At 45.5% G+C, this 20,864-nt stretch overlaps 2 protein-coding genes across 4 annotated transcripts; both read right to left on the reverse strand.

Annotated features, from left to right (window-relative positions):
- Positions 1 to 1,682: 1,682 nt before the first annotated feature.
- Positions 1,683 to 5,941, reverse strand: msmo1 (methylsterol monooxygenase 1). 3 transcript variants are annotated; one of them, XM_052083905.1, is made up of 6 exons: positions 5,636 to 5,941; positions 4,191 to 4,467; positions 3,150 to 3,298; positions 2,355 to 2,481; positions 2,106 to 2,260; positions 1,683 to 1,991 (listed from the first exon to the last, which is right to left on the reverse strand). In XM_052083905.1, the coding sequence occupies exons 2-6, from the start codon at positions 4,443 to 4,445 to the stop codon at positions 1,799 to 1,801; spliced, it is 879 nt and encodes a 292-aa protein (XP_051939865.1). In that variant the 5' UTR covers positions 4,446 to 4,467; positions 5,636 to 5,941; the 3' UTR covers positions 1,683 to 1,798. The 3 variants fall into 3 exon arrangements, with proteins under 3 accessions (XP_051939865.1, XP_051939864.1, XP_051939863.1); XM_052083904.1 differs by having other exon boundaries at positions 4,191 to 4,488; positions 5,636 to 5,940; XM_052083903.1 differs by having other exon boundaries at positions 4,191 to 4,447; positions 5,636 to 5,937.
- Positions 5,942 to 6,175: 234 nt separating this feature from the next.
- Positions 6,176 to 19,916, reverse strand: klhl2 (kelch-like family member 2). The gene is made up of 15 exons (XM_052083870.1): positions 19,449 to 19,916; positions 18,752 to 18,871; positions 18,362 to 18,468; positions 18,167 to 18,288; positions 13,848 to 14,010; positions 13,328 to 13,437; positions 13,137 to 13,253; positions 12,707 to 12,856; positions 12,511 to 12,628; positions 11,952 to 12,149; positions 11,233 to 11,334; positions 9,416 to 9,544; positions 9,202 to 9,342; positions 8,902 to 9,045; positions 6,176 to 8,192 (listed from the first exon to the last, which is right to left on the reverse strand). The coding sequence occupies exons 1-15, from the start codon at positions 19,514 to 19,516 to the stop codon at positions 8,164 to 8,166; spliced, it is 1,818 nt and encodes a 605-aa protein (XP_051939830.1). The 5' UTR covers positions 19,517 to 19,916; the 3' UTR covers positions 6,176 to 8,163.
- Positions 19,917 to 20,864: the final 948 nt, after the last annotated feature.

Raw genomic sequence — 20,864 nt, forward strand, 5'->3', positions numbered from 1 at the left:
ACGAGGCTGATGCACGCACAGCGGACAGCAACGGACTATCGACTGCTTAGTCGAGCTTTACTTGGGTGGCGTCACTACACGCCTCCTAACAAATAACGCACGCACATAGCTGAAAGGCACTGCGGTGGATTTTCTTGAAATACTACGGAGCCCCTAAGGGGACATGGAAGGGAAAAAAACTTTGCGAGATCTCGCAAAGTCTTCCAAAGTATTGCGAGATCTCGCAAAACTTTATTTATTTTTAATGCTCGTTGACGTGCTTCCGGTCATCGTACGTGTAACCGCAAACAACAGTTATGGAGCGTGTTCAAGCGTTCGTGAGTTTAATAGAATTTTACTTTGAAATTGGCTTGAAATACAAAGACATTAAATCTGTTCTTGATGTTAAGTACAGTTTCCAAATAAGCGAAAGACATTTGAAGCGAGTGCTGAACCAAAGAGGACTATTTCGTCGGAAAAGCAGCATTCCGGACAACTACACGGTTACAGGTGGATGTACAGTAAGTGCAGAGAATATGGACTTCTTGTCAGGAAAGAGGACGTTCGTCTGGTCCTGAATGAGTTGGATCCGAGAGGAGTGTCATTAAGGCAAGCAAGACGTCTGAGACGACGAAACTACTTCTCCAAAGGGCCAAATTGTATATGGCACATGGACTCCGATGACAAACTGAAACCATTTGGAATTTGTATCAATGGGGCTATTGATGTTTTTTCAAGGAAAAAAAATGTGGCTCAATGCCTACATAACAAGTAGTGACCCGAAGTTGATTGGAGGTTAGCTGCTGCTGCATGCTGACCTGACGAAGGAGTGTGTGTGTGTGTGTGTGTGTGTGTGTGTGTGTGTGTGTGTGTGTGTGTGTGTGTGTGTGTGTGTGTGTGTGTGTGTGTGTGTGTGTGTGTGTGTGTGTGTGTGTGTGTGTGTCCGGCGCCCGCGGGACATGGCCGCAGGGGTGTGTCCGCGGTGCAGCAGGGGACTATATTCAGTACATATGGGAAAAGAGAAGATCGACAAATTCATATTTTTTATTCCAATATGAATACAACAAAAATATCTCAAGAGTTTCTTTGTGGCTATATAAAAACACTGGATTACTGTATCTTCTGGGTGGAAGCTTACAATTAAAAGTCGATACAGACGCATCTCACGCCTCTCACATATCGTATTTCTTCAAATAGTGGCTGTCCCTGCACTCCATACGAATAAAAATGCATCCCTGCGCGTCAAAATAGGAGCGCCCATGGAGGAACATGTGCTGTCATTCTGACTTTTTGCTTTTAAAAACGTGTTTCTCCGTCATTTGTGTAAAAACTCACCAATATGCTGTTTTCTTTTTTTTTTCTTATGCCTTTCAACATTAAAAAAATGTTGCTTTGGCTCCATCTGGTGACATCTGGGTGCCAAGCAACTGTTGAACTGAAGGAAGGATCTTCCTTGCAGATTTGCGCAATTTGCAGCAGGGCGCGGTTTGCGGTAACATTGTATTTATAGCTTGCAAAACCTCCTGGCTTATCTGCAGTTAAGCAGCTAAGTACCACTACTTGCAGAAGTACTAAATAATAGGGCCTGTTATCAGAATTGAATTCTGCCAAAATATTATAATCGGCATCGATGTAAAAAAAAAAACAACTATCGGTCGGGCCCGACTATATAATATTTAAAGACCAAACAGCAACCACAAAGAGAATATTCATGGTTGTATTTATGGCCAATGAGAAGACCAGAATTCACGCAGTGCAGAAAAAAAAGTCACTTATGTATAATTTGGTTTGAACCCAGACTGCGGACATTGTGTTGCTTTTACTGGGTCTTCTTGTCGCCTCCTTCTTTCTGCATGTGCTTGTTGTACTGGTTGTCGGTGTTGAACACCTTGTCCCACCAGGTGAAGGTAGAAGCGTAGTTGCCCACAAAGTTCATGTGATGGAAGTCGTGGAAGCGGGCGCCGGCGTAGAACGGCAGCAAGTGCAGCGGGTTGACCGGGATGTCGTACCCGCTGGGGATGGCAAAACAATTTTGATGTGCTTTTGGGGGTTTTTTTGCGTTTGCTTGAATGAGATCGGTGCCACCCCTTTTTCCTCAGCACGTAAGGTTGAGGTCAGACGAGTACCTGTGCACGTCGATGGTCTCCAGCAGGCGCACGGCCACCCAGGCCCACAAGAAGAAGACGTGGTTGCAGAAGATCATGATGCCAATGAAGAAGCCCGCCCCCAGGATGATGGTCTCGGCGGGGTGGGCATACTCGGCCTGCATGCCAAACGGCGCCTGGTGGACAAATGAACGTGGGATCAGCGGGGTCGTCGGATGTGGAATTTATGTGTGTATTGTGTGTGCGTGTGTGTGTATTTCTAAGACTCACGGTGAACTCGTGGTGCACTTTGTGGATGTGCTTGTAGATCCTGCGGTGGTGGAGAAGTCGGTGGAGGAAGTAGTGCCACGCGTCCTCCACCACGGCACAGCCGAAGCACTGAGCCACGATGTACGGCCTACACGCACGCACGCATGCACATCAGCGTTAGAATCATTTTGGATCTTTCATACGTTTGGGTTTTTTTTCTGGCTTTTCTTTTTTAAATGTTGTTCATTTTAAAGGGGGAAGTCGAGTCAAAAACTTTCTGGACAAAATGTTCGATACGCCTACTCTGGAGGCAAAATGCGACCATTTAGGGCTCACAAAATGTAAACAGATGTTAGGCCATCGTCACATACAATATAAACATCCATCCCTCCATTTTCAGATCTGCTTTATCCTCACAAGGGTACCAGGGGGTGCTGGAGTCTATCCCAGCTGTCTTCATGCAGTAGGCGGGGGACACCCTAAACTGGTTACCAGCCAATCGCAGGGCACACAGAGACGAACAACCATCCGGGCGCACACTCACACCGCAGGACAATTGAGAGTGTTCAATCAGCCTGCCGTGCATGTTTTTGGAATGTGGGAGGAAACCGGAGTACCCGGAGAAAACCCACGCAGGCCCAGGTAGAACATGCAAACCTTACACAGGGAGGCCGGAGCTGGAATTGAAACCGGTACCTTAGCACCGTGAGGTCAACGCGCTAACCACTGGACCACCACAATATAAACATCAGCCTGATAATACACACGATATAAACATGAACATACAACAACATGCTTCACGTAAATATCACTGACCATCGCGGCATGGAGTCCCAGTCGTAAGGGATGTTGAAGAACTCTGTGAAGTAGTATGTGCCGCAGATGAGTGGAAGCTGGATGAAGAAGTGGTTGAACAGCAACATCTTGAAGCACCGCCACTGCTTCTCCCATGTCTCCGGCTTGTCCTGTGCATGCACGCACACACAGTCATCACAGTTTACGATTTTCAAATTCGCCTATTTATGTTTTTTTTTTTTCATGTGGAATCCTGTCTTCCATTTTTCACAAAAAATATTTGCCGTTTTGTGCTCACCCCCCAAAAAAGAAAAGCATGGGCATCTGTGCTAATACAGGACCTAGACGACTTGCTGTGATTGATGGATTAATGAAGTTTGCTTGGTTCCAGAAAATCATGAAGGAGAATAAAAAAAAGCACACTTGGGTCCTGCAGCAGGACTCAAACCATTCAATATATACCAAGTTCTTGAATGGCTGCAAAAAAGGTTTTGCAGTGGCATAGTAAAAGTCCAGACTTAAATCCAATTGAAATGCGGTGGCTTGACCTACCAAATCCCATTCATGCTCAAACACACGTCAGTGTTGCTGAATTTAAGCACTTCTGCAAGGAGGAGTGGGACAAAATATGAGTGATGTGGAAAACGTGACATTAAAGTGGCGAAATAATGAAAGAAAAAAGAAAAATTTGAGGAAAGAGCAAATATTTTCACGGCACAGTACTTGTTTGCCCATATGAGACGCGGCGTCAGTTTATTAATTGGACGAGTATGCTCGTTAATAGTATTGATGAGCTTCATGTGAAGGTGGGTAGTTTGAGTTGAATAATTTAATGAACACGTATCGTCGCTCATGTAACAGTTTCATTGTGTACGAGCAAGATGCATGGTGTTGATGCTTTATGATCCTCTCTGTTAAGTGCTTTGCTGCAATCTTGTTGAATCTTTGCACGTGGTGTTGGTGTTTGATGATCATTTCCATTCTAGGTTGCTTTGGCGCCATCTTGTGGAATCATTTTGGAATTACACAATGCTGTTCGAGATGACAGGAGGGCACACTGACCGGCTGAATCTTGTACTTCTGCATGAAGGGTAGGAACTGGAAAAGGAAGCCAGGGAGGCAAAAGAAGAAGTAGATCAACTCGTGCACGATGAGCGAGCCCCAAGTGGCGATCTGGAACTTGGTGTAGTTGTTCAGCATGTAGTGCCACACGTGCTTGAACGAGGGCTGCAAGGGGTTCCCGGGCAAGAACGCGTCGACGTACTCCGCCGCCAGGTAGGCCGAGCTCAAGATGTTCGCAGTGCCATTTACCTCCATGACTTCGACGTAGAGAGACAGGCTACATTAAGAATATTATTTCCTTGAGAAAAAAATCCGACTTTAGTCACATAATACACGTTTCCTTTCTAAAAAATATTAATCTCTCATCATAGGTTTACACCTTTTTTCTTGATATGATAGTAACAGTATGTTTAATTGGCATTAGGATTATGATTGTAATTTCGTTAAAAAAATATACTGTAAATGTACCGTTATTCATCCCTGGAAGCAAAAGGTTTGACAGTTCCTAATTTAGTTGACACATGAACCATCATATTGTTTGACCTACGTAAGAGCTGCTGTATTACTACTCAATACAAAATAAACTGAAAAACTTCTACCAAATAAGAAAACGTGACAAAATGACCTTAAATACACATAAGAAACGCAAGTATTGTGGTTACTTTTGTTATCAACCTGCTACGATAAGATGCCCATTCACTTAACATTGCGCCGTATGATTGTCTAAAATACATTTTTGTTCATAAATTACATGGCAGTGCAACGTAAGATCATGATTAATAACTTTTGACACGACAAGGATAGTAAAAAAAAATTACAAAAGCAAATAAACATGAGTAATTGATAGAACAGATTTATTTAATGTAAAGAGATGCACACTTCCCAAATTAAAACACGTTTTCCAATGTAAACAAAATTGTGATGTTCGAAGACATTTACTTTCCAATAGTAAACCAATTTAAATGTATTTTAATTAAGAAAAAAGTGACGTAGATGTAAGACACCATTGAAGTGAAAAGTTGCCTTTTCGTCGAATACTGTATTTAACGACAGTAAATTTGAAAAAAGAAGTTAAAATGAACCTTTTCATTGAAGTGAAAAGTTGCCTTTTCGTCCAATACTGTATTTAACGACAGTAAATTTGAAAAAAAAAAGTTAAAATGAACCTTTTCATTACAATGGCTTTTATGAAGTTAGCGTCTTCCCTTTGAAACTCTGTCACACTCGTAAACAATCCGTTTGACCATTTTTTACAGCAAATATTTCACTTTTAATGACAAATTCAGGCTAATGTGGCTGCTTTCCACTTCAACTAGCGGTGCCCATAAGATTATTCATTTCAACACGAACGTCGCCGGTTCGTGACTTTATCCTTTGCTTTATAAAATAAATAAACGTTTAAGAGTTGAGCTAACTCTTCGCTTGTTAACATTATTAGGACTCACCTCAGCACTGGCTTCTCTGGTGTGTGTGTGTCATGTACCTGGTGGGGTCGCCCGTCAAGTAGTCGAGCGAGCTGCCTTCCAATTGGCTAACAGATAGAGCAGAGCGACGTCACGGGATGCAGTGACGTCCCTGATTGGTCGGCCACATGAAGCGATGATAGTGAGACTCGCAGGTCTCCACAGCGACAGCCAATCAAAGCCGAATGGGACTTTCATTCGTGGGGAGGAGGTTGAGCCTCAGACAGATGTGTTAATTACATAAGTCGCCAAAATTAATCAGACGAAAAATGATCTATTTCTTTGATAGAAATGACCTATTTTTGACTGAGAACAAAAAAGTTTGAGAGGGCAAAAAAATTACACTATCAGAAACGAGGCATATTTGGGAGAAAAGTCAATCATTGATTTTTGAAAAAAAATATTTTTTTTAGTAAGCCTTTTTTATTATCTAAAAAATCTTTGTTTTTAAACTGGTATTTTTTAATTACATTTGTTGTTGGTTTTTTAAATCAATTTCATCAAGAATAGAAAAACAGGCAATCCATTTAAATAGTTTACCGAGTTGGCAAAGATTTTTAAAAACAGCTAACTGTATGCAATATCACAGCTTTTTCAATGTAAATACAAGAAGCAAATGATTTATTAATAATGCTCTACAAAACATGTAATGACAAACATATTCAAAGTTATTAAGCCGACAACGAGAGTCCTCGTTATAGAGTTGACCAGGAGGGGAAGAAAAAAAAAAAAAGCAGCGAAAGCAATTCAATCAGTAAATCAGAAAGAAATCAGTAAAAAGGGTCGGGTGGGGGCAGAGGTTGGTCACTTTATGGAATTAGTCAAGATGCTGTAAAATTGGCACATTCATCATACGTCAGTTTACTGGGTTAGTCCTTAGGGCAGTTGACCTCAGGGGGCGCGCATGCAGTGAGTAAACATGACTGCCGGCAACAGTAAAGCACATGCAATACTGTAGGTCTTACTCAAACCAGCAGCTAGCTAGCTAGCTAGCACCGCTGTTCAGGCCCGCATGAGTTTGGCAATCCTCATTGCTAAAGCTTCTCTTCTTCAATTTTTTTTTAACAGAAAAAAAGCCTTAAAGCCTTTTTTGTTATACAACAACAAAAAAGTTGGATTTTTAGGCAAAGGGTTGTGGGGGATTTTTATTTCTTTCTTTTTTTAGAAAAACGTTTTTAAAGAGGCATATAGTGTTATTTCTTAAAAGGAAATAAGAACTCAGGTGAACACTAGAGTTCTTATTTGGGGAAAATGCATTAAAAAATTTGAGAAAATGTGAAATAATTTCTGTTAATTTTGGGGGCGAGCGGTGTCACAATCTGTGAAAAAAAAAGATCTTAGATCCCCCCCCCCCAAGGAAAAAAGTAAAAGTTGAAAAAATATACTGGTATATATTTTTGCAATGGAACATTTAGTTTTGAGGGGGGTGGTTTTATTGTAATTGATAAAAACTCAAGGAAAAAAATGCCGTATTTAATTTAAAAAAAATCATCTTGACCCCAAAAAACTGCAGCGGTTATTTCTTCCAGGAAAAAAAACATTTTACTTGAAAGGTCAAATTTTCAAGAATAGGATCAAACTTTGAGAGTCATTTTCCACTAAAAAATGTTATGTTTTGGCATTTTTCAGCAGTAAACTTTTTCTGAAGTAAAATTTGGGGAGGAAAAAAAAGTCATATTTCTGAAAAAGTTGTCTATTTGAGAATAAAAAGAAGCATAAAGAAGAACTGCTTTTTTCAATTACGATTTCTGGTGGGAAAAAAAAGAAAGCACAATTTTACGAGAAAAACTCCTGTTTTGAGGCAGGGGGGACTCCGATTTTCTGTTGGGTGCACCAAAAAATGTTCCTCTGTAGAAACAACATCAAACTACTCTATTCCGCCACTATGTCCACAAAGGGCGCAAAAGGCATCACGAAAAGGAAGGACGAAGCAGCCAACCGTTTTAACATTCAGGCGCGCTGTAACGCTCTCCAAAAAGATAAGCGGCCACGCACAGTGCATTCATGCAGCCGTCCACTTAAAATGCACACAAACAAACGCATGGACGCACGCAAATAGGGCTCACGAGCAACGGCGAACCTTTGCGGGCAAGCGCACAAAACACTCCAGCGATGAGAAGATTTTCATAGTCCCACTTCGAGAGCAGCAAGCTCCCCTTCCTAGTAAATGATTAGCACGTTTAGTAGCTTCATGTCAGTAGTCATTTGGCGGCTGTGTCTGGCCGCCCAGCCCGCCGCCACCCTGCGGTGGCCTGGCTGGGCCCATTTGCCCTCGACAGGATCAAAACACAGTCTCAAACCCTCCCCGCACTCACGTTAAGTGCAAAAAAATTACAAATAATCTTTCCGGTCGCCAACATCATCACCTTCGTCGCCGTGGCCTCCGTCTCGCAACTTGTCGACGCGAGTGACCAACGTGCAAACGTCACGGGAGACAACGACAGATCCCCACGTGAGAACTCGGCAGGATGCAACTTCTGCTTCTAATCAGCGGCAGGCGGCGCCAGCAGTCATAAGGGCTTGTCGATCACCGTCACACCTGTGGATTCAAACCAGTCCGAAAAGAATTATTACATGAGAAAAAAAAAAAAATCCAAGAAACAGAAAAAAAAAACAACAAAAAGTAATACGGCTTTATCCTGACAGGGTTAGCTTTTTTCGTGACAAAAGGTGCTCCTTCAAAATAAAAAATAAAAAAAATTGGATGTTTTTAAATAGTGATTTTTTTCGAGCAGGGATTTGTCAGTGTGGTAAACGTCCCACCGATGGCACTTGGGCTTCCTCTTGTGGTACAGGAATGAATTACATCCATAGTATCATTAAATTGTATTCCGTTTCTGAATTCAACTCTTTGGTATTTTAACGTCAAGTAATGTTCCTTGATTAAATTATTGTTAAAATACATTTTCTCCCAAAATTCTCAAGTTTTTGCTTTTTGACCTTGTTCCTGTAAGATGTGTTTAAAATATATATATATATATATATAGGCTTTCAAAATCTATAACATCTGACTTAACAGACATTTATTATGTATGGAAAGAGCAGAATCTTGGGACGCTTTGTATTTTATTTTATTTTTTTATGACATATGTTTTAAGGACTACAGTACATGCATTTTCATATATTCCAAACTACCGGGATGTCATCTGGAGTAAATATAAACACATTCTATAGAATTGTCTTAACATGGGGTAGGAGGTGGTCCTTTGTAATCGCGTTGCCTCTTTGTGTTTGCTGGTGCAACCCACCTGCATAACTGCGTCCCGTGCTCATGCAGCTGGGCACCAGCGTCCATTTGTCCGAGTTGGGGTTGTAGAATTCCACCGAGGCCAAATTGCAGCTGCCATCGTCACCGCCCACCACATATAGCAAGTTGTTGATGGTGCACACACCTGAAATAAACACTTCACATCACTCATCCCGGCGTGCGAGATGACGTTTTGTCAGCGCGCTCTGGAAAGACTAGCGAGAATAGATTCTCGACTATCATTCATGACATCCGTGAACTAATACGCTCTTCGTCGAGGCACTCTCCCCGCCGGGCTCACCTGCGTTACGACGACACATGTTCATATCGGCCACCTGTCGCCAGCTGTTGGAGGCCGGGTCGAACACTTCACAGCTCTTCCTCACCAAAGGACCGTCATGACCGCCCACGGCGTACAGCAAACCTTTCAGCACGCCCACGCCTGGCACAGGCAGGAAATGAAACGTTTAAGGGGTGAATCCCCCGCGGCAGGAAGATAAAGGAGAAACACCCACCGGCGCCACTGCGTCGCGTGCCCATTTCAGCGATGTAACTCCACGTGTTGCTTTTGGGGTTGTAGGCTTCCACAGTGCTCAGACACTGTCTAGTGGCGCCGTCGTAACCACCGACGGCATACAGGATACCTGACCGATGCACACGTAGAGATGTAAAAAAATGTAACAGTTAGTGCATCAAGATTTCAAGCCGCAATTCCTTTTCTTTCTCCTAAAATCTCTGCAAAATGCAATCATATGAATCGTTTTTTGAAGAGGATAAAGAATACATGCATTTGAGTATTGTTACCGTATTTTCACGACTATAAGGCGCCATTAAAAGTCTTACATTTTCTCCAAACTGGACAGGACGCCTTATGGTGCGGAGCGTCCTTTATATGCGCTGAGTTCCAAAATCTGACTGACAGCCGACACGCTGTTTATATAGAGAAAAGGCGGAAGTGACTGTGGCCAGGCATGCGGGAAAGAAGTCGGCCAATCAGGGAAGGGTGGGCGTGTATATATACATATATGGAGAGGGGGGGGGGGGGAGAGAGAGAGAGAGAGAGAGAGAGAGAGGACAGGCAAGCTAGTCCGCCAAAGGTGAAGGGTGGGCGTGTAAGTACGCTAAAGGGACGCCTCAAGCCAGTACCAACACTTGTATAGAGTGTGGCAATGTGCATTGTTGCAAAACAACTCCGGTTTTGGTTTCTAAGAACCCCTGAAAATAAATTCGACAAAAAGACACGCCTACGAAGCTCAGTTCAAACTTAAAGCCACCGGTTGTGCTTTTGGCATGCGTGCCCATCTCACAGCAGCGGTGAAAAAACAAGTCAAGCAAATGAACTCTGAGCTTGCCGTTATTCCCGGAGGCTTGAAAGAACTCCAACCGCTGGACATTGGCATCAACCGGGCGTTCAAAGTAAAGTTGCGAACGGCATGGGAACAATGGATGATCGGTGGCAAACACAACTTTACAAAGAGTGAGAGGCAGCGCTTGGCGAGTTACGCCACAATACGCAACAACGAGAGGGAACGCGGCATTTTAATGGATTACGGTACTTGCACAATTGTTCAATTCTTTCTACACACACACGCGCTGCCACCATGTTTCGCTCTGTTCTTTACTTTCAAATGTGGGAAAGCTTCTCATGAGAGAAATGTTGACTTTGCTGTTGCTGCTCCTTCTTTCCGCTCGGCAATGCGTAGAAACTCACTCTTTAGCATGTGATGCGTTCAATGACTTGGATGTGCAGTCCTCTGCTTCTGATACCGAGGATGAGGACTTTGATGGATTTCTGGGTGATGATTGATCGAAAAACGTGAGAACATTGTACGATGGCTAAATAAAATACACCCGAACTCAGTTCTGCTTTCGTTGCCTTTTTAAAAACGTGTTTTTAGCTTATCTGTATGTCTTGGCATGCTACCGTATGCTTCAAGCTAACGTGTTAGAGTGCGCGCATGCATGCCGTATGTTTAAGCTGGTGTATGTTTTACCACTGTAAAACTGCGGCCATTCGTACGGTGCGTCCTGTGTATGTGTAAAATACAGAAATGTCACCCATTAATGAGACTGCGGCCATTAGTACGGTGCGTCGAATAGTCGTGAAAATACGGTATATTTTTTTATTATCTATCCATAAGTGTTGTATTTTTTGTTGTTGAAATACCAAACTTCACCTGGGAGGGGCAATTAAAAGCTTTAAGCAAGTATTTGGCTTCTTTTTCTGTCAAACTGCTGCTGCTTGTGAAGATTTAGCTTGCAACACAAATCCAACAAATAATTATTTTTAAAAAAATTGAAGTTTTAATTCAATTCAGTCGAGAATACTGACCGTTAACAACACCCACTCCCACGCTGCTTCGTCGTGTGCTCATGGGCAACACGTGGAACCACTCATCCGTCTTGGCGTTGTACGCCTCAACGGTGGACAAACCTGTCAAGATGCACAGCAACAAGTCTGAGCCACAAAAGCCTCTGCCAAGGCAGAAAAATGTAAGATAGAGATATACCAAGATGCACAACTTGCCCATTAGAAAATAAATAAATAAAACCAAAATGCGGACATCAACAAAAACAAATTTTAATTAATTTTGGTTGGAAAAAAGTAGCAAAAACATTTAATTACAGTTATTAGGCAATGACTGTTTTTTTAAATGGGTAATTGTAAATTACAGTACATCTCAAGTTTTTGAGAGTTTAACTGCAATTTACAATAAAAAATGCTGAATTTGTTTCCAGTCAAAAACGTAAAAAAAAATATTTTTGATTCAAGACAAATCAAAAATATGTAGAATTGTAAATCATGAAAGAATGAAAAGTGTAACTGTAATTTAAGATTAATAAAACTAAATAGTTGTGTTAAACATAATAATTAAAATATAATATTTACAAATTAAGTTGTAAAAAAGTATGTATATAGCTGTAGTATTTGGGAAAAAGTACAATAAATAAAATGACAAAATAATACTAATCCACCTTGTGTAAGCAACTTACATATTTTTTTTAAAGTTAAATTAAATTACAAAAAAATATGACCAAAAATCGTGATACCCGTGCTTCCATCGAAGCCCCCGACGGCGTACAAAAGTCCATTGAGCATGGCGGCCCCGAGCGTGGATCGACGGTCTTGCATGCTGCTGACACTGGTCCAGCGGTCCATCGCGGGGTCATAACAATCCACCGTACGCACGCGCAGGGAACCATTGAAGCCCCCCACGGCGTACACGCATGTGCCCACGTACACCACGCCTGAAGGCAACACCATGACATAGGCAAATATCCCTTTGAACATTGAATGACACATTTTAAATTGAATCCAAAAATATTGAACGCATTCGGCAGCTAATTCGTGTTTTGTATTTCATACGTTGATTCTCTGAACCTTTTGATTATATTATGGACGGTCGATGATGAAATCTCTAAATTCCTTGCGTTGAGGAACGAACGCTGAGGAACAAGGAATCATACGAGTGTGTGTGATGTCAACCACGAATAAATAATAATCAACCAGAAGTAATAAATTCGGAATAATTAGCATTGTATCCCTTGTTACACATAAGTAAGATATGATGATTCATGATTATTAGCATTAGCCTGTTTAGCCTCCTACCCGCTCTGCACCGGCGGGTGGGCAACTCTGCCACCTGGTACCAACGCTGCTCCTCAAAGTCGTAACATTCAACACTGCGGATGGCCTTGGGCGCCTGGCCGCCGACCACCACCATCACCTGAACAAAAGCAGCAAGATGGCGCTGGAACCGTTTCGTCTCCCCAAAATGTGACGATTAAACGGGTTGATTTGGTACCTTCGGGCAGCAGGCGGGGGTCCGCATGCGCGTACGTGCCGTCTTCATGAGTGCTCGCTGGTCAGCGGGCAGCAGGTGGTACTTCATGGCTTCGATCAAGTAGTCCTTACATGCGCTGCTGTTCTTGATAAGGGACTCCTCCTCCACGCGCTGAGGTCATAAACAGAGTGTCCGGTCAGGTAGCGGTATGGACTTGCGGGAACTGCGCATTGACTGTGGTGGCAAGACCGTAATACCCTCGCATATGGGCAAGGAGAGCCAAGGAGACGGAACAAATGAATGACCTTCAAATCCCATAGCAAAACAAAACAAAAACGTCTTATACAATTAAAAACCTTTGAAACAAAACACATTTAATTTCAAACCACGCATGCAAAATGGAGCAAGTTGTCGCGCAAGCGTAAGAAGAAGTTAAGTACTGGGGTGGTACCTGCACCAGGTATTCTCTGGTGAGCAGGGGCAGGCGCACGTGCTCCATGAGGTGAGCCAAGTGCTCCTGTCGCACATCTTTGTCGTGGTTGACCCACGCGATGACCGATTCAAAGACCTACGCGTTCACAATAACAATATCAGCTGTGTCGCCGTGCCAGTGCACGTGCGCAGAATGTTGCATGCGGGTACCTTCTCCTCGGTGGGAATGGTGAGTTTGTCACTGGCGATGAGGCTTGAAACTTGCTCCATGCCCAGATTGAGGAACTCCTCGCTGGCGACCACCTCGGTAAAGTGTTGCTCTGAAACAACAGCAACCATGCATTACACACCACAAGTGACAAATAAATGCCTCCCCTCAAATAGTTCCTTTTCGCCTATCAGAAAAAAAACATGGGCAAGGCAGTTTCATTTAGAGAGCGCATTTCACACACAAGGCAACTCAATGGGCTTCACACAAGGAAAGACAAAAAAACGCAACAGTTAATATTCAAAAGCAGAAAAAAATAAAGTAGCTTACAAAAATTACAATCTTATCTTATTCCATTTGTGTGCAGCATAACGGTGAAATGCAGCTTCCTCGTGTTTACTTTGCTCTCTCTCTCCATCTATCTATATATATACATATATATATATATATATATATATATATATACATATATATATATATATATATTTTTTTTTTAAACTATGCAAATCTGAACCCAATGACCTGCGTAGCAGTTGGCCTGCGTGAGTAGTTGCAAGCAGGCATGCAGGTCAGCGAAGGCTCGGATGCCCAAGCAGTTGGACGGGTGCAGCTGAGAGCTCAGGAAGTCGCAGCACGACTTCTTCACCTCGTTCAGCTGCAGCAGACCGGCGGCCGGCAGCAGAGCCTGACACACACGCACACATACACACACAATGCCAGGCATTTATTGAATGTTGTGAAGACGAAAAGACGATCCAACAATGTGGTGAACCCTGTCGCAGGTTTTTTTGGAAACGTGTTGCAGCCATAACATTCGAAGTGAATAATTATTTGCCACAAACAATTAAGTTTGAACACGATATCGCTTCTCTTTGTAGTTCCATCCATCCATCCATCTTCTACCGCTTATCCGGGACCGGGTCGCGGGGGCAACAGCTTTAGCAGGGAAGCCCAGACGTCCCTCTCCCTAGCTACTTCTTCCAGCTCTCCCCGGGGGATCCCGAGACGTTCCCAGGCCAGCTGGGTGACAGTCTCTCCAGCGTGTCCTGGGTCTTCCTCGGGGTCTCCTCCCGGTGGGACATGCCCGGAACACCTCACCAGGGAGGCGCTCAGGAGGCATCCGAAACAGATGCCCAAACCACCTCATCTGGCTCCTCTCGATGTGGAGGAGAAGCGGCTCGACTCTGAGCCCCTCCCGGATGACCGAGCTTCTCACCTTATCTCTAAGGGAGAGCCCGGACACCCTGCGGAGAAAACTCATTTCGGCCGCTTGTATCCGGGATCTCGTTCTTTCGGTCACGATCCATAGCTCGTGACCATAGATGAGGGTTGGAACGTAGATCGACCGGTAAATTGAGAGCTTCGCCCTTTGGCTCAGCTCCTTCTTCACCACGACAGACCGATACAGCGTCCGCATCACAGCAGACGCTGCACCGATCCGCCTGTCGATCTCCCGCTCCCTCCTACCCCCACTCGTGAACAAGACCCCAAGATACTTGAACTCCTCCACTTGGGGTAAGGTCTCCTCCCCGACCCGGAGGGGGCACTCCACCCTTTTCCGACTGAGGACCATGGTTTCAGATTTGGAGGTGCTGATTTTCATCCCAACAGCTTCACACTCGGCTGCGAAACGCTCCAGTGAGAGTTGGAGAGCCCTGTTTGAAGAAGCCAACAGCACCACATCATCTGCAAAAAGCAGGAATGCAATACTGAGGCCACCAAAACGGACCCCCTTCTGTCCATGAAGGTTATGAACAGAATCGGTGACAAAGGGCAGCCTTGGCGGAGTCCTACCCTCACTGGAAACGATTCCGACTTACTGCCGGCAATGCGAACCAAACTCTGACATCGGTGGTATAGTGACCGAACAGCCCGTATCAGGGGGTTCGGTACTCCATACCCACAAAGCACCCCCCACAGAACTCCCCGAGGGACACGGTCGAACGCCTTCTCCAAGTCCACAAAACACATGTAGACTGGTTGGGCGAATTCCCACATACCCTCGAGAACCCTGCTAAGGGTGTAGAGCTGGTCCACTGTTCCACGGCCGGGACGAAAACCACACTGCTCCTCCTCAATCTGAGGCTCGACTTCCTGACGGACCCTCCTCTCCAGCACCCCTGAATAGACCTTACCAGGGAGGCTGAGGAGTGTGATCCCTCTGTAGTTGGAACACACCCTCCGGTCCCCCTTTTTAAAAAGAGGGACTACCACCCCGGTCTGCCAATCCAGAGGCACTCTCCCTGTTGACCACGCGATGTTGCAGAGGCGTGTCAACCAGGACAGCCCCACAACATCCAGAACCTTGGGGAACTCTGGGCGGATCTCATCCACCCCTGGGGCCTTGCCACCGAGGAGCTTTTTAACCACATCGGTGACTTCAACCACAGAGATAGGAGAGCCCACCTCAGAGTCCCCAGGCTCTGCTTCCTCCAAGGAAGGCATGTTGGTGGAGTTGAGGAGGTCTTCGAAGTACTCTGCCCACCGGTTCACAACGTCCCGAGTCGAAGTCAGCAGCGCCCCATCCCCACTGTACACAGTGTTAGTGGTGCACTGCTTCCCCCTCCTGAGACGTCGGATGGTGGACCAGAATTTCCTCGAAGCCGTCCGGAAGTCGGCTTCCATGGCCTCACCGAACTCTTCCCATGCTCGGGTTTTTGCCTCGGCGACCACCGAAGCTGCGTTCCGCTTGGCCAGACGGTACCCGTCAGCTGCCTCTGGGGTCCCACAGGCCATAAAGGCTCGATAAGACTCCTTCTTCAGCTTGACGGCATCCCTTACTGCTGGTATCCACCAGCGAGTACGAGGGTTGCCGCCACGACAGGCACCAACCACCTTACGGCCACAACTCAGATTGGCCGCCTCAACACTAGAGGCACGGAACATGGTCCACTCGGACTCAATGTCCCCCGTCTCCCCCGGAACATGGGAAAAGCTCTGTAGGAGTTGGGAGTTGAAACTCCTTCTGACAGGGGATTCCGCCAGACGCTCCCAACAAACCCTCACAATACGTTTGGGTCTGCCAGGACGGACCGGCATCTTCCCCCACCATCGGAGCCTACTCACCACCAGGTGGTGATCAGTTGACAGCTCCGCCCCTCTCTTCACCCGAGTGTCCAGAACATGCGGCCGCAAATCCGATGACACGACCACAAGGTCGATCATCGAACTACGGCCTAGGGTGTCCTGGTGCCAAGTGCACATGTGGACACCCTTATGTTTGAACAAGGTGTTCGTTATGGACAGTCCGTGACGAGCACAGAAGTCCAATAACAAAACACCACTCGAGTTCTGATCGGGGGGGGGCGTTCCTCCCAATCACGCCCCTCCAGGTGTCACTGTCATTGCCCACGTGAGCATTGAAGTCCCCCAGTAGAACAAGGGAGTCCCCAGCAGGAGTACTCTCCAGCACACCCTCCAAGGACTCCAAAAAGGGTGGGTATGCTGAGCTGCTGTTTGGTGCATATGCACAAACAACAGTCAGGACCCGTCCCCCCACCCGCAGGCGGAGGGATGCAACCCTCTCGTCCACCGGTGTGAACCCCAATGTACAGGCACTGAGCCGGGGGGCAATAAGTATGCCCACACCTGCTCTGCGCCTCTCACAGTGAGCAACTCCAGAGTGAAAGAGAGTCCAACCCCTCTCGAGAGGACTGGTACCAGAACCTAGGCTGTGTGTGGAGGCAAGTCCGACTATATCCAGTCGGAACTTCTCTGCCTCACACACCAGTTCGGGCTCCTTCCCTGCCAGAGAGGTGACATTCCATGTCCCAAGAGCTAGCTTCTGCAGCCGAGGATCGGACCGCCAGGGTCCCCGCCTTTGGCTGCCGCCCAGCTCGCATTCCACCCGACCCCTTTGACCCCTCCCACGGGTAGTGAGACCATGAGAAGGGGGACCCACGTTGTCTCTTCGGGCTGAGCCCGGCCGGGCCCCATGGGTGTAGGCCCGGCCACCAGGCGCTCGCCAACGAGCCCCACCTCCAGGCCTGGCTCCAGAGGGGGGCCCCGGTGACCCGCGTCCGGACAAGGGAAACTGAGTACCATCGATCTTATTTTTCATAAGGGGCTTTTGTGAGTCGTGCTTTGTCTGGTCCCTCACCTAGGACCTGTTTGCCATGGGTGACCCTGCCAGGGGCATAAAGCCCCAGACAACTTGGCTCCTAGGATCATTGGGACACACAAACCCCTCCACCACGGTAAGGTGACGGCTCACGGAGAGGCTCTTTGTAGTTTATTCAATTAAACGTCGGTTGAACATGACTTCCAAATCGTTGCATTCTGTTTATTTAAACCAGGCTAGGTTCGATTTTGCACAAAAAATAATCTAGAAGTGTATTTGAGTCACTGAATATTCATTCATCTTCCTAACCGCTTGATCCTCACAAGGGTCGCGGGGGGTGCTGGAGCCTATCCCAGCTGTCTCCGGGCAGTAGGCGGGGGACACCCTGAATCGGTTGCCAGCCAATCGCAGGGCACACAGAGACGAACAACCATTCGCACTCACACTCACACCTAGGGACAATTTAGAGTGTTCAATCAGCCTACCATGCATATTTTTGGAATGTGGGAGGAAACCGGAGCACCCGGAGAAGACCCACGCAGGCCCGGGGAGAACATGCAAACTCCACACAGGGAGGCCGGAGCTGGAATCGAACCCGGTACCTCTGCACTGTGAAGCCGACGTGCTAACCACTGGACTACCGGGCCGCCCGTCCCTGAATAAAAATGTAAAAATGTGTTGACCAGTATTATCAGAATTTTTTGTCTTGCTAATAATGGATTCGGCCTCTGCTTCAAAAATTCCATATCAGTCGGGCACTACGGTCGAACACTTGCGCTACCTGCACATTCTCCTCTGTGACTTTTATCTCAGCAGTGTAGATGTAGTCCACCAGGAGTCCCAGAGTCCACCCGTCCATCTCCTTGATTCTCACGCGTTTGGCTCGGCTCTCGGCCATCTCCCCTGTTGCACGCAAACCGTTTGGTTTCCACGTCGGAAATGTATTAGGGGAGGTGTGAAAGGAATGGCAGGGCACCTGTGAACATGGCGTGGAAGTACGGACTGCCGGCGGCGAGCACCACACGGTGAGCGGAGATCTCCACGTCCTCCGCTACGATGGTGACGTCACACAACAAGCTTTGACTGTCGGCGAAAGGACAGATGCAGAGGATAGAAAAAGTCTTCACACCCCTGATCCAATGCCAGGTTTTGGTAATGGACACAATTTTTTTACATGTTTACACCATTGTGACCTGTACAACTCACTTGGGAGGAAAAGATGATTGATTTATTGAACATCGACACAACATGAAAGACGTGCAAAAAAATTTTTTTAATTGCATTGGACGGCGTGTCATCACACCTTTCAGCAAGGTACGATACAAACAAAAGGAGGAGACAAATGTGGAGTCACTTATTATATTACCTGCGCATTTCATTCATGACTTTGAAAGCTTTCCTCATGTGTCGAGGGTTGAGAGTGACCGCACTTTGTCTCTCCACACCATCCTCTTTGTTCAGAGCATGTGGACAAAGTCTTGTGCACCTATCACACACACACACACACACACACACCAGGTGTGGTGAGCCACAGTAAGGCCATACAAGTTTATTTTTGTCCTTTACAGTTTAAACCCAGCTCAAAGCCTGGGCTGATATGAAAAGAAACGTTTTTAGTATATGGACGGTGGGCCACAAATGGGACCCAGCCCATTGTTTGGACACCAGTGCTCTAAGATCAACCCTAACTCTACATTAAGGGCAGGATGTGCCGTGCTCAGATGAAATATGTGGAGATATTGGTAATATTGAAGCAGAAACAGAAGTAGGGTTAAAGAGCTGTTTAAAAAAACTGAAAACTACACTACAGACACTAATTAAAAGGCTGTGGAAGCACTCGTGTCATTGTGTTGCCTTCAATTATGGCACACCCACGCAAAGATCAAAAAGAAAGTTTCTAGATATATATTCCCTATCACGGCAACAACATGCTCACGCAGGCTTCATTACCAAGCCGCTACCCCGCCATACACCGCCTGTTTCAATGCGGCACCATCCGTCACATTAGCAAACGTCAACACGCACACGTTGTTATTTCTTCTTTCATTTCCATTTCTACTCACGGTGGATGCGTGTCCATGATTCCGCTTGTATTCAACGGTAGCACACTTGGCCTAGCGGCATGCACCATTCCATATCCGCGCGGTGTTTTCGTCCTCCTAATCGGCCGCGGCGGGTGTGGTGACGGAGGAGGGGGTTTGCTACACCGGTGCCTGACCGCGGTGACGCTCCGTACGGATGCGGGTGCCGAGGCGAGCCGGCGAGCCTGGGAAGAAGAGGACCGAGCTAGCCCGTAGTCACTTGATAAGGTAACTCCTTATTCCTTAGGACAAAGGAAGTGACAGGAAGGCTAAAGGGAACGTTTTTTTATGTTCTCCCCGTGTGACCCTCTTCGTTGCTGGGTGTTGTGAGAGACGAGACGGGCGAAGCTAAATGTTTTTTTTATCCCCATTCTCCTAGCTGCTTGAGACGCATAAACAAGGAGACGTGAAAGAGGTCCTCGATGCCGACAACGAGTTACTAATAGAAACTACAGCGCCACTCAGAGGTAGGTGACTGATGTGATCGGGGTGGAGAAATAGCGAGAAACTATTTGTTCTTTGCCGGCCACCGTATTTTGACTTGGTGCACCTCTACTCTAATAAGTATCCGATAAACTCAACGTGAACGATACGGATGCGTTTTGCATTCACTTGAGAACAAAACACAACTCCTGTTGGTCTGAGTAATAATTTTTGGGGCTTTGTGTATATGTTTGATTAATATTTCGGAGTTTTTGGGACTGCTTTGAGGAATAGTTTTCCTGTCGTTCTCTCTCGCTCTCTCTCTCTCTATATATATGTGTGTGTGTGTGTGTGTGAGTGTATACATACACACACACACACACATACCCGGTATATATATATATATATATATATATATATATATATATATAACTGTATATACAGTATAGTATATACATATATATATACATATATATATATATATATATATAATAAACATTAAATTATTAATATGTATTGTATTATGGAAAAATAACATAATGAAAGCTAGGCATTTTACAATGCTCACACATCAACGGCCGCTGCTGATAAAAGTACTCAGGCTCAGTTTCATGTGGAGATTAGCTCACCAGAGCCTGTTTTTTTTTGTCCTCTCGTCCATCTGTGAGGAGTGCTAACTGAGACAGATGATAGCTGTGAAGACGGCCAGTACAAGTCTGTCATGGTGTGAAGTCACCCAATGCGTCTGAGGTGTCATGGTGTAAGAAAGATTTTTTGAAAACACAAAGACGTCGTCAGTGTTAACATGATCTCAGTGAGACACATTAGGAGTGAGCCTCACTTGAGAGTCGTTAATACATCCACATATGAATATATTGTATTATACGCAAAGAAATGTGGATAATTAAAAATAAGTAAAAATACTATATACTATAATAATAATATATTTTGCATTCCCTAAGAGCATCTTTGATA

Source organism: Hippocampus zosterae, chromosome 13 (assembly GCF_025434085.1).
Source record: "Hippocampus zosterae strain Florida chromosome 13, ASM2543408v3, whole genome shotgun sequence".
Lineage (NCBI taxonomy): Eukaryota > Metazoa > Chordata > Actinopteri > Syngnathiformes > Syngnathidae > Hippocampus > Hippocampus zosterae.

What these genes read in the sequence shown, in the direction of transcription:
- msmo1 (XM_052083905.1), bottom strand. Translation starts at nt 4,445, where the DNA reads ATGGAGGTAAATGGCACTGCGAACATCTTGAGCTCGGCCTACCTGGCG. An exon ending in TGGGACTCCATGCCGCGATG is followed by an intron (nt 2,482 to 3,149) that starts GTCAGTGATATT and finishes GCGTGCGTGTAG; the next exon opens with GCCGTACATCGTGGCTCAGT. An exon ending in GAGACCATCGACGTGCACAG is followed by an intron (nt 1,992 to 2,105) that starts GTACTCGTCTGA and finishes TGCCATCCCCAG; the next exon opens with CGGGTACGACATCCCGGTCA.
- klhl2 (XM_052083870.1), bottom strand. Translation starts at nt 19,516, where the DNA reads ATGGTGCATGCCGCTAGGCCAAGTGTGCTACCGTTGAATACAAGCGGA. An exon ending in CCATTCCCACCGAGGAGAAG is followed by an intron (nt 13,254 to 13,327) that starts GTACCCGCATGC and finishes GTGAACGCGTAG; the next exon opens with GTCTTTGAATCGGTCATCGC. An exon ending in CCAGAGAATACCTGGTGCAG is followed by an intron (nt 12,857 to 13,136) that starts GTACCACCCCAG and finishes TTATGACCTCAG; the next exon opens with CGCGTGGAGGAGGAGTCCCT.